At 40.0% G+C, this 13,161-nt stretch overlaps 1 protein-coding gene across 9 annotated transcripts in view; it reads right to left on the bottom strand.

The window, feature by feature from the left end:
* Positions 1-13,161, bottom strand: part of ST8SIA6 (ST8 alpha-N-acetyl-neuraminide alpha-2,8-sialyltransferase 6) — a 73,477-nt gene that overhangs the window by 28,544 nt on the left and 31,772 nt on the right. For all 9 annotated transcript variants that reach the window (XM_065050899.1, XM_065050901.1, XM_065050898.1 and 6 more), the window contains one exon: positions 9,292-9,378. In XM_065050899.1, the coding sequence (XP_064906971.1) occupies positions 9,292-9,378 (87 nt within the window). The remainder of the gene's footprint in view (positions 1-9,291; positions 9,379-13,161) is intronic.

Raw genomic sequence — 13,161 nt, 5'->3', positions numbered from 1 at the left:
TCATTCCAAAAGAATGAGTGCTTCAATAAAAGCAGAAACAGCCTGGAAGAAAAACAGATATCAGAATTAATTAGAAAGTAATCGTTTAAATTAATATTATGGATCCACTGAGGAAGTAAAACAGCCAGGCTAGTTCAGAAACGCAGTGAGAATAAGAGAATATACATTAATGACATATATACTTACGTTACCTAAGAGCACATGTACTAGAAATTTGGAGGTAACAACAGAAACCTCGTACTTAGATCACATCATGACAGAGAATCCCACTGTGCTCAGGCAACCATGTACAGAGATCCAGCGAGAACGGAGCCTGAAGTCAGCAATATCCATTGGCAATATATTTAGCAATCTGTTCACATAGGATTTTGTACAAGTTGTGACACATGGTACCTCTGTAACTGACAGCAAACAATGCGGAAGTGGTAGAGACTGGGCAGCTCAAGCAAGCTATTACTGCAATTATCATCATCGTATTAATGTCATCTGTGGTCTCTGTCACAAGGTAATTATACCCTAAAGAGCATGCACTTCATAAGATTATGACATGTATCGTACAAGCCAATTCTCTTAACAAGTGCTATACGTAAGGTGTTGCAAAGCCAAGACATTTTAACTCATGTCTCATGCTGCCCGAGGAGAGAAATTGTTAAAACCTATCATACGACAAAGTGCCTAACCAGACGGTGGGGTAAGAGACACAGGTCAGAATCTTAATGGAACCAAACTGTACTACTTTAAAGCCAAACTGTGCATTTTCCTTGGAAGGGTAGAAAATGATCCAAATTGTACGTTCTAACTGGGATGGCAGCTCTTGGAAGATGGCATTTTGCTACACAGGCTCAGCAGCCACCTCAGATATGTGTAAGAACATGGATGTAGCTTATAGTAAGAAGGTTTAAGTTCCAGTTGTTAACAGAGCTGCTAGGCTTGGGGAATGCCCTAGAACAAAGTGTTTTTATCATCCAGCCACAGCGTTAGATGCCCAGAGTGAAGGAAGCTGGAGTCAAAGTACCCAAGTTTTGTAGGGCCCTAGGTTTGAAAAGTATCTCCTCTGGAGCACAGGCTGGTACTGCCAGTTTCTTACTTGCAGGAAGCCTTCTCACCAACATTTCTCCTGCAGGCAGTTGGAAGCAGAGTGAGACCAGACCAAAGTGCTATTTTTAAATCCTGAGGTGTAACATCAACCACAGATATTTCTTATGCCAAGATAAGAAGAACAGGAGTCAACTGCATTATCTGGAAAGTTCACTTGTAACAAATAAGGAACAAAATCAGTACCTGGAAAAAGACTACACCATTTGGACTGGTAACACATACCTCATGAAACTAAGTACCATCATGACAGTCTTAATCAATAACCTAACTGGAGTGGTGTGCTGCACTCGTCTCTGAAGTTTTGTTCATACTAGACAATGCGGAGTCATTGTTGCACTGGAGAATGTTTTTTGTTGCTCAGCAGATGCTTTCGCCAAATTTCATCCTTTATGGACCAAGGATGCTGGACCCATTTTTATACTGAGGTCAGCGGAGATAGAATTTTGAGCCCACATGGCATCCAGATAATTTCTTCAGGTTTTTGGGTGCTAAGAACCTAAGAAAAACCTGGTTTCTGAAGCAAGTTACCAAAGTGTCAATAGACAAGCCAAAAGAATAATGTTGTTTTCCAGCTGCTATGCAGTTAGTCCATGCTGAACTGCAGGCAGTAATAGCAGATTACTGCCTTGACTGTACATGTTTCCAAACGCCTCCACGTAACACTTCACATGGATTCACTCTATTTAGTGGATGTCAGTCAGTATCTGCAGGATCTAAAGATGCTGATGTAGTTTCTTGCAGCTCCTGTAGTAGCTCTGTAGCCAAGAAGCTCAGCCAGAACTATTGTATCCCTCCTAGCAGCAAAATTAATTAGCTCAGCTTGGTCCTGGGCTCATATGAATATATGCATTTTAGCTCGTTCAGTGCTTGCGTACAGGCTGCACGTGCCTGCTGGCCAGACATCCTTGAAGCACCTGCAAACGTCTCAACATCTTCCTTCCAACAGCTCAGTCTGAACCAGACATAAGGGCTAAAGCAGCCAACAGTTAGTTGAGGGCTAGCAGATTCTCAGCTGGTCCAAAATCCAGCACTGCCCTTATCCTGAGCAGAATGGGAAGAATCTATAATAAGGATGAAATTTGCCTTTATGCAAAGAGCTTCTGCAGAGTTTCAAAACTGTCCACTCCTTCAAACTACTGATACAAGCACCAAAAGGACCTTTGATTCATCCTCCTGCAGTAAGCAGAATGGGTTTTATTCAGAACACTTTCTTCCATTAGAAATGCTTAGCTAAAGTAATTTTGTTCTATATTTTTTTAAATATTTTATTCAGGTATTTATATCCGTTGTGAAAAAGCACTTGCTTCTGCACCGAACTTCACACAGCCTCGTACTTTGGGACACAGAAGGAGGGTGTATCAATGGAACTGTCTGACCAGCCTAGAGCTGGACCACTGGGCCAATACAGGTAACCGTGATCCTCAGGGGGCTACAGCAGCCCCAGGAAGACATAAGCTTACAGAATCTGGCAAAACTGTGTAAACTCAATAGTATTTCTTTTGTGTGGACTGCACTTCAGTGTGACACCAGTGCCTGTAGACCTGGGGCCAGAGGGCATTCCTCATTGCTGGGGAGATTGAAATATTTCACTGTCATTAAGCATTGGACTAAACTGAGGTGGGAGGAGGTGGAAAGTGGATGAGGATGGACACTGCAGCAGTATCAAAATATGCAAAACACTGTTCTAAATAGTAGATGCTCAGCTGTCCCCTAAGGCCACAATGGGGAAGGTGAGGAAATCATCTTAATTTGCACTAAAGAAAGCTTAAGTTCAGTATTAGGAAGCACATTGAAACAGGTTGCCTAGGCAAGGTGCAGAATTTCAACAACTGCAGATCTTTGTTTATCCTGGTTTTGTTACTGTTATGTGGCCAAACCCCTTTCAGTAACAGCCTGACTCTATTTGATTCTAAGTCATCATTTACAAACATCTGTACAAGTGAATGTTTGTTTGCAAAAAGAATATCAGTATTGTTATAAAGCACTGATACTGCACATTATCCACACCAGCAATGCTTACACAGACATGTATCTTTGTGGATCTTCAGTTACCCCCCATATAAACACCACACAAAAGAGAAAACCGAACACAAAGACTAGCAAATATTTTAAGCTATAACTCCTGTAAGCCTGACGCTCAGTGTATTTCACAGCACAGTTTGTCATATCGTTTGAATAAAGGGTAAAGTATTTCAAGTGACAAAAGTCTGTGGATTACTAATGACCAGGAAAAGCCTATGCTTGCCTGATAGCTTGTTTTAATAGTTCACCTAGCTTGGTTATTTGTAATCATTACTTCATGCAAACTATTGTACTGCACATATGATGACAACAAAGACTTCAAGGTTTCATACTGAAGAGACTATCGCGGCAGTACGGAGAAGAATCCACAAAAAAATTCCACTATACAACAGCAAAATTTCATCGATGCAACTACTAACAGCAAGACTACCTTTTATCTATGTCCACTGCTATAATATTTTCTAATGAGCAAGCAATTATCTTATTGTACTGCACTGGGGGCTCTGGAGAATGATAGAGGTTTCTCCAGGTTCTTGTCAATCCAAGTCAATAGCACCAAAGTGCAACGAGGCATATTATGACATATCCCAATCTTTTAGAAAAGAGTGGTTAAAACTGATATCTGAGACAGAATGTGCTGAAGGGGAATGCTACACTGACAGCCCTTGAGCTGCCTATAAATGAAGTAACACCATAAATGTCTAAGACAATGAAAGCCAATGGGGTTGAATCTGAAATCAAGGCTGAATATATAAAAAGTGTAATAAAAATTTCAAACCAAAGATTATTTAAAGAATCTGCCATGAAGACATAATTAACTCAGTCTGATCCAAAATTAGGTTTCCCTTATAGGAGTCCTCCAACCTTTAGAAAAGTAAGTCGTCTGTAGAGCAATTAGAAGATTTAACCATTTCTCCAAACTGTCACCAATTCCTATCTTTCCACCCAGCCTTTTTCTCCTTTGAATTAGAAATGTGTCCCTGAATATGTACTCCTGATTTTACACATGATCTATTAAACCTATGCAGCAAATGTACTCTTAAATCATACTGTAATTTCAGACTTCTGTGTGCTTTCTTGTGTACTGGAATGGAAGACTTCAGTGAGTACAGTGGAATTATTGATCTGTTTAGTGTTAGGAAAGCTATTGATTATGTGGTGGTGTGAGCTTATGTAAGCATAAATTGACCTTGCAGGGTATTTATTTGTGTTTCAGCTGTGGTTCAGTGCCGTACACAGATGTGTTAAGCAATGCTCTGATATATGTTAGAGTGTAGCACAGTACAAATCAACCTCTTCAAGAAAGAGAGGGATTTTATAATCTTCAGGAACATTTAACACACTTTTCAGAAGAGATATTAAAGTAGGAAGAGGGTAATAGAGTTCGAGTGGAATAAAAAACAGGAGGGGAAATTGCAGGACTAGGAAAATGGTTTGATCTTTTAACTATTCTTCTCAAGACCCAGGGTTCTTTTTTAAAGTGGTGGTTTTTTGGTTTGTTTTTTTGTTTGTTGTTTTTTTTTTTTTTTAAACAAGTTAAAAATATTTTGGTGAGGCGGAGCAGTGTGCCAGCTAAACTGCAGTGTAACATCAGGGGGTTTAAAAGTGTATTTTACACCCAGGAATTTTTTTCTCCCTTTGTTATCAGATGCAAATAAGGTTTGTCAGGAATGGTATTTCCATGGGGAGGAGGCCCAGTATCCACAGCTCACACGGGGCTATTGCAGTGCGACACCATTCCTGAAGAACTGTCGCATTGCTTTGCCAGGCTCCAAGCTCAGCGAGATTGCCCAGAAAAACAACGCCCAGAGGCTTCTCTGAAACGCAGCATCTGCTCAGCCCTTCTCCATGTCCCCCCCATCTCCCGTCCTTTTGAGGGCTGTTTTAGCCATTTATTAGCTTCCAGCAACAACGGCAAAAAAAAAGAGGAGTTGCAACCACTGGGAAAATCCGCAGATTATTTGCCACAATGGGTGTATAGCCCAAATGAGAATAAATCAAGCTTATAAGTCTGTAAAGCAAAAGAGATGTGGAGGTGTAAAAAACAATTATAGCTTACACCCAATTGGGCTCTGTAATTTGTTACACTAATGAAACATTTCTTTTAAGTGCAAAACCTTTGAAGAATACTAATATAATAATTAATATTCAGGTTACCTAGGGAACCTGAGACTCTTCTGACTGTAGCTCTGTAGAAGAGCCTTCCTTTACAGAGGAAGCTACCGGCACAGCTTTTTTCTGGAGCTTTAAGACTGACACTTCCAGGCAGCTGCAAGATTATGTCCCCTCCCTTTCTACCAGTCCTCTCTTATAACTAAGAAGCCTGAGGTCTTGCTTTGTCTAAAACAAGTTAGAGCTGATGTAAATCTGAAAATGGAGGAAAAAATTAGGTGGGCTTTGGAAAAAAAGGGATAATGTGGAGACACTAGATGACTGTAGAGCCATAAAGAACAAGAAAAATAAAAGAACAAAAGAAGCACAGCTGAATTTCATAAAGGAAAGATCTGAAACACAAATACTTAAATAGTTCTCTATAAGTCAGTAGCAGTAAATATTGGAGAAGACTTTCTCAAATCACTGTTAGTAGAATGCCATTTGCACCACTTCTCGTAAAGATACGTAACCTTTGCTAGCTTCTATTGTGAAATTAGATGAAACCTCTTTAGCAATGACTGACAAACATTATTGTGGGGCATAATAAATCTAACTAGATTATAAGAGCAATGAACCAAGTGCTTGCACTTGCTCCTCTGAGGACAGCCTAAATCTGGCAGTGCTGATGTCAGCATTACAGATACTGAAATAAGTGAAAGGCCAGGACACTGGTTCCCTGACAGAGGCCAGGCAAAAATCAACCAGAGAAGATGGACTGTGGATGTGGGAGCTATTAAAGAGAACATCATGGCTTGTACTTGCCTCATGATTCTTCTTGATTTTAAGAAACACATGAGTAAACATCATGTAGCTGTCAAGAGCCACTGACCACGGGCAGATACCATCTAGCCAAGCGGACGTGAGCATGCACAGCAGAGCAGCTTCAGAGGAAGCCATCTGGAGAGAAAAAGGGCAGCTCTCTGACAACAAACGGACACAGTTTGCACAGCTGCATGGCAAGGATGAGCTAAGTAAACGAGGGTGACCCTGGAATCCTGCACTTTGCTTTTTGTACAATGGGTTGGTAAAAACACTGTGGTTTGTGCCACATGTGGCTGTCAGCTGTAACCCTTCTGCCAAATACAAAGACAAGTTATTTCTTTCCTGCATTGCACTTCTAATTTATATCCTTTTATTTGGCCAGGATCTGTTGGGATTCCAGCTCACAAAGAGGATTGATGTGTACTCATTGGCACACAGTGCTGTCTTCTAGGAACAAAACCATTACTGGCTCAGATCACATATTGCTCCACTCCACTACAGTATGACGGCAGCCAACAGCAAAAGCTGCAAAGGAAAACATATGAAAGATTCTCTGAGAAATCCGCTGCCCCACAGGAAGCTGCTTTTGAACCTTATTAATTAGAGGTTAGTTTATGCCCTGAAGCAGAAGGCATTAAATCCCTTATAAATATGCATGCGTGTTCTTCAGAACTTCAGGATAATACAGAGATGTCATACAATTGACACCATGGCTGAGAAGCAGCTAAGTGTTCACTCCATTTAACCGATGGGCAAACACGGAAACAAGTCAAGCAGCTTCTCTGCAGTCTCGTCAGCAGCAGATTTCGGGTGGCACAAGCAGGTGAATGATACGGCACAGTCCGCTTCGAGCTCCGCTCCTGCTGGTGGCTGGCTGTGTCACCCCATTCCTGCTGCACAGCCCCTCCCAGATTCATTTCCTCTTCTGCAAAATGTGTGTGTTTATCTACCAACTTAATGAGATTTTTTTAGAAATGAATAATAGTTGTATTACACAAATATTATGAATTACTGACACTAGGCAAAGTTAGAAAAAGGAAGATATGTACAGCCAAGGGATTATTAATTCATTTATTTCACCACATTTCTAGAAGCTTTGTTACCTATAGAGCTCTGTCAATTCATCATTTCTCAGCTAGTGTTCTTGCAAAGCTAGTTCCAGGCTCTTGTGCTTAAGCCAAACAAATAAGTTTAGGAGTGCTGTAAGCATGGAGTATATACAGAATAATCAGTCAGTGAATTTTACACTGGATATGTTTTTATCTCTTTTTCTTTTTAATCTTTTCTTTTGAAGCCTCTATTGACCAACTGATAAGAGCTTTGAAAGTCTCCAGTATGGTTTGGGAGCAAGGGCAACTGTAAAATTTTAATATCCTATTTCCAGAAAACAACAGAAAGGAGCTTGAGAATGGAAAAAGAAAAGACTTAAGCAAAAGCATGCGTTTTCTGTAAAATAATCATCTGCAACACCCTAAACCAAAGTACCAGTCCTTGATCGTATCAATGGAATTTTTAGACGACATCAAAGAAGATCAGATTTTACAGGGACACAAGAATATACAGTACTGTCACCAGAACTGCAGCATGGCATGTGTACTAGCTAATATTCGAGCTAGTTTGGATGTTAAAAAGCAATTAAACCATAACAGCACATCCATGGAATGTCAATTAAGTAACAAGAGTTTGTCTAGCCTGTGCTGAACCATGGGTTTCAAAATATTCTTTTCACTTGGAATTTGATCTAAGTTTAATCTAGCAAGCTCACCTCAATGTACATACAGCCCACATTTCATAAGTGGCTTGGTGCACCCCCCAGTTTTCACTTTTGAATATTTCCAGTCTAATAATTGGTTGTATGACCCATCTTGACTACTTACGACCCACACTCCGTGCTGGAAAGCAAAGACAGTAAGAGGAACAGTAAAGCATCTTGTACTTAAAGTCCAACAGTCTCATATGACTATTTAGATAGAGGGTGTCATGTTTGATTCCCATAGGCCCAGAAGATGCAGAAGAAGTTGCCCAGTAGATGGGAGACTGCACAATCAATAAATGAAGAAGTGAAGCTGGAACAACGAGTGGTTACTCTGACACTAGCACAGCACAAGAACTGACAAATTGCTGGTAAGTGGTGGCTGGTCCCTTCTCCCCTCGTAAGGAAGAGAAGTTATAAAAAAAAGACTGGAAAACGAAAAGCCTAAATGTAGCAAGGTAGAGAGCAGATTAGAGCAGTTTTGCCTCTTGTCAACTCTGTACAAGACACCTGCCTGTTGTGATACAGAATGGGCTGCTTCTACAGTTCCTTATCATGCTCTGATATCTCTGTGCACAGCTAAAGCCTTCCTGAGTTAACCCAAAGTTTCTTAAACCTTGTGTTCTCCTACCTCAGCTTTGGGAATCGCCCTTGGTCAGTTACGATACACAGCAAACATAGCAATTCATGTTGCAAAAAAACCTTTATCCCTGCCCCAAACTATTAATACTTCTTCCAAGAGTATCACGCCAAGCACATGGATATTAGGTTTTCAACCTTCCAAAGAATTGGAAGGTAGGTCAGTTTATTTATTTTTAATGATCATGACAGAATCTTTAATTCTGATCCATGAAATAATGTAATTCAAAAGAGTATTTCCCCCTGGAGAAAACAGAGTTGGCACAGCAAAGCTGTTCTCTAAAACCAGCACGATGCATTTCCAAATGAGAGTAGAAGCTTTTCAGGGATCACTGTCCCTACTGAGCATGTACTTCTGCACCATCCCGAACAAGGACAGATGTCACCACGTGCTGACGTGCTCAGGGGCCACAACACACATCATCAAACCTAATAAGTGCCTTGGGCACTTCTGTAATAGAAGCAATAGTCATGGGGTCAGAAGTACTCTGCTTCACTATACACTCTTTTACCAGAGTGCCAGTTCAGATGGACAAAAATCACATTACTTATATTATTTTTTAATACAGTAGGTTTTGTGTCAGGAATATTTTAATTCATTCTTCTTAAGTTATTTAACTATTCATTATAGTGGAGATCAGTGAAATTACTTCATTTATATAGCTCTTTTATCCTACTCAGTTTGCACAGTTCAATTCAAATAAAGAACAGCCCCATCATCAAAAGATTAATAGAAATGTATAGCTACAAATACAGCCTAAAAGCAATATAAAATTATATTTTCAAAAGGGAAGATTTAAACTGATGGCTTGTTAGACAAATCTAGGCTCAACAGTTTTTCTAAATGAGACAATGAAAATTACCTGAATTTTGTAGATTCTTCTGGTCTCCTTATCCACGTGCAGTTCTGCAGTTTTGTGACTATGTGAAAATAATAATCTTCTGAATACCTAAAAAAAGCAAGAACATAAAACATTTGAATATATATGTATATTTAGAAACAGACTCTAAAACATTCAAATGATGCATGTATTAATAATAATAATGTGAATGGTGCATATATAATAGATTGCTTTTAGAACTCCATGACCTATTTTATTTTTCTAATTTCTAACAGTACAATCCTCATTTAATTAGCATGACCTATTATGCAACTCTTCTTAACAGTGTTGTCCTAATGAACTTCTCAGAAACTTTCAAAAGTACACTGGTTGCAAACTGAAATATTTGACCATAAATACCTTGAAGTTATTAGAAATCATCCTAAGTGTAAAAGTCTAAACTAATACAAAAAAGCCTCTTACTTTTACTTGGTGTTTTAAACTTCGAAAATGTTTTGAAATGTGGCTCTTTCAAGCCAAGATGAAGCATTACACTTCTTATGCCTTTTCTTTCATTTACCTTATAGACTCCCCAAACTCAATTGAATCATCTAAGACCACAGACCAATACTTGCAGATGTAAGTTTTCCTTCAAATTATCTTAAATAAAACAATCTGTTGTTTTACATAAACTAGCACTTTGGCTACATTGGTACATGTAACACAAGAGCTTTCTGCTGCTTTCAAACCCTTTCTAAGAGAATTAAATCTGTCCCTACATGGAATACTTCAGAACACATAAGTCAAAAGAATGGAGACATTTCTTCTCTTACAGGTTCAACGTTAATACTTCTCCCATTTGGGCTTGGATCCTACCATGGGTTTTTTAGAAACAATAACTCTGACTTACAAGGAATGAGGGAATGGGAAGAAGAGATTATAGGGATGCCCTGGTTACAAATTCTATGGAACTTAAGTCTCCAGAAAAGGTCTACCTTGTATTATTTTAGCAAAAATGTCTTTGTGTTGGCCCAAACCCAGAGGATGGTGAGTTTATTTAAGATTAACTTGGAAGTGTGAATTTTGAACAGTTTTACAAGAGTTGAAAGGGCAAGAAACCTCCCTTGTTTTTAAATGGAGTATGAGAATTGATAAAAAGAAATATAAAAAAGGCTGTGGTGTCTTGCAGCACCAGAGGTCAACAACGCAAAAGCTCCCTTCTCTCCCTGTATTCAACATGCTCTTAGTACCACAGCTTTCTGGTAAACATTTAAAAAAAAAAACAGATATCTTTTTTTGTTTGCTTCATAAAAGTATTGCAATTGCTAAAATTAACTTGTTTATCTACCCCCGAGTAAAATCATGTCCCATTTCTGCATGGAAAAATAAATGAAACTTTTAAGAGGAATACTGCATTAGAACCAATCTTTGGCTCATGTCTGTACCTATGACAACATGTATGATTTTCACTCTCCAGACTTAACAAACTATTAAATGAACAAGATGATTGTGACTAAACTGATTTCCTCAGCCCTTGCACAACTCAAGAGAGCAGGAATGACTGGGCAGAAGTAGGAGAAGAGCGAAACCAGTTTCACTGTGGCCAATCTGACCTGGTGCAGTCCATTCTTCCTCCTTCCAGTCCATCTCCAAATCTGTTCTGTTCCCTGTGCCACTTTCTGGCACATATTTGACAACACCTCTGTGGCTTTGTTTGTTTGCTTTCTTGTTTGGTTGTTTTCTCTCCTCTAGCTTTTGCACCTGTCCAATGCCTTCATAGGCCACTTTAATATACTACCATGGCAAAAAAATAACCCAGAAGGGAAAAAAAAAAAATGCACGTACATTTTCTTCTTCTTTAGTGTGTTAAACCAGATCAGGAAAGATTCCATCAAACTTCACAGCCAGTATAAGCAAGGAGTGATGGGACAGAACAAGGCCTTCCTATTTTGGCAGCTGCCTGCTGGTATGTTGTATTAGCAGTGTTGGAAGCGCTGCCAGAGAAAAAGGAGCTGATCTCCTGCTGAAGCTGCTACCTAAATTGGCTCCCCATGGGTCAGACAAGTGCCAGCACCAGCACAGGGCAGGACAGGGAGTGCGTGTGGATGGGACAGAAGCACAGGACAGAAATAGCCTGTGCTGATGTTGAATCACTCATCTAGTTCTTTTCCTTAAGGCTAAACAATAAATAACTCTTAGATGCTGGGACTTACAGAAAAATTCCAAAAATTAATAGGATAACCGAGCATGAAGAGTTACGTAGGCTATCATTATCCAGGAGAAAAACAAATACAGAAAAAACCCAAATTTTAGCCTAAAGACATTGATAAGATGAAGATCAGTCAGAAATGAAAAGCAAAATTACCATCAGCTCAGAAGGAAATTGCATGGACTGACAAGTTATTAGCAAGTCACAGGGAAACGTTTGGTAAGGATAAAAACCAAAGCGTCATCTGTACTGCTAGTTCTGAGTCCTCAGGAGAACCATGGGCACTCAGTCAGAAAATGTAAGGACCTTCTTATACATGTAACAGAAGCTGCACCAGGTTAAAAACACCACTTGCAATACAAAACTGTCACTGCCTTTCCACTGCTGCCTACCGGCTGGACTTGCTCTTGCTCAGAGGTGTCCCAGCTCAGCAGCTCACCCAGAAAAGCCACACTTACAGGTCTTCACAAGGAAGAACACCACCTCTGCTCACCCTAGCATCCAGTTCTGCTCCTCTTGTGACTCACAAAGAGCCCGCAGACTGCCAGAACCCATCTTTGGCAGCACTGGCACAGCATGGCCCGCGGCAGCTGTGTCCCAGGAGCACGTCCTGCGGGACAGGAGCTCCCAACCACGGCCGCTCTGCAAGGCGGCTGCCACGGCTGCTCACACCGACATAAGGCTCCTGTGAAACGAACTCTGCGTAAATACAGACAATATTCCCACAGACTAATTTTTTTAAAGACTCAAAGTGAGGCTCTGGGATTTGCTGCAGCTGCATTTACAGCCCAGAAAGCTTTGTTTTCCTCTCAGAAAGCCTCTTTTAGCATTTTCTGCTTTAAAGCAGCCTTGGGGACTCACTCCTCCAATGGAAACAGTCCAGAAGGCCATCAGAATATCATTTCATGGCTCTGATGTAACCCCAATAGTCCTCCACTGTTCTGTTTTAAAGAGCTGAGACAATACATATATTTCCACTGACACCCAGGAGCTTACAGCAAAAAGGGTTTTATTATTAGGATAAAACAACTCGGGTAAATTGAATTACAGAATTAGGTGGACAAGACAATAATTACAGTGCTGGGAATAGTGAATGAAACATGTTTCATCCTGTTTTTGTCTGCCACCTGCACCACAACCATTATAATAACTTGCTGTTGTAGGAAACTCACTCACACTGTATGAGCCTGGCTGACAAATAACACCTGGAAGGTTTTTTTTGCCTATAGTACTTCACAGGTACGCAGTGACCTTCTACATTAACTGCAGTGGCTAAGGTGGAATTATTATTCACAGTTGAAGCACTGACAAAGTATAAGTATCTTCTGATTTTTGGCAGATATCTAAAGGACAACAGCAAGGGCAGAAGTGTTGAGGTATTAGGGAGACAATACGTAAAACGTCAGAACAGAGAGACAGATGCAGCCCCACTAGTTACTTGCTAAGCCTAAATACCCACTTGAAAAAAGCTATTTGAATTAGAAAGAAAATTGAGCAGCAGGAGTGAAAAAAGGAGATATTTCTACTTGGCAGCTTACGTTTAAGAAAGAAACAAATACAAAGAAAAACAACAGCAGGAAATGCAAGAGAAAAGGTGGATCCCTTTTGCCTTTGGACATTTTAATACTACCAAAACAACTATCAATTTTTAAAGCCCTCAGGAGAGTGTGCACAGGGCCTGCTCTAGAATAAAAATGGAAAAC

Source organism: Columba livia, chromosome 2, assembly GCF_036013475.1.
Source record: "Columba livia isolate bColLiv1 breed racing homer chromosome 2, bColLiv1.pat.W.v2, whole genome shotgun sequence".
NCBI classification, from domain to species: Eukaryota; Metazoa; Chordata; class Aves; order Columbiformes; family Columbidae; genus Columba; species Columba livia.
This window is presented reverse-complemented; position numbering and strand designations above follow the sequence as displayed.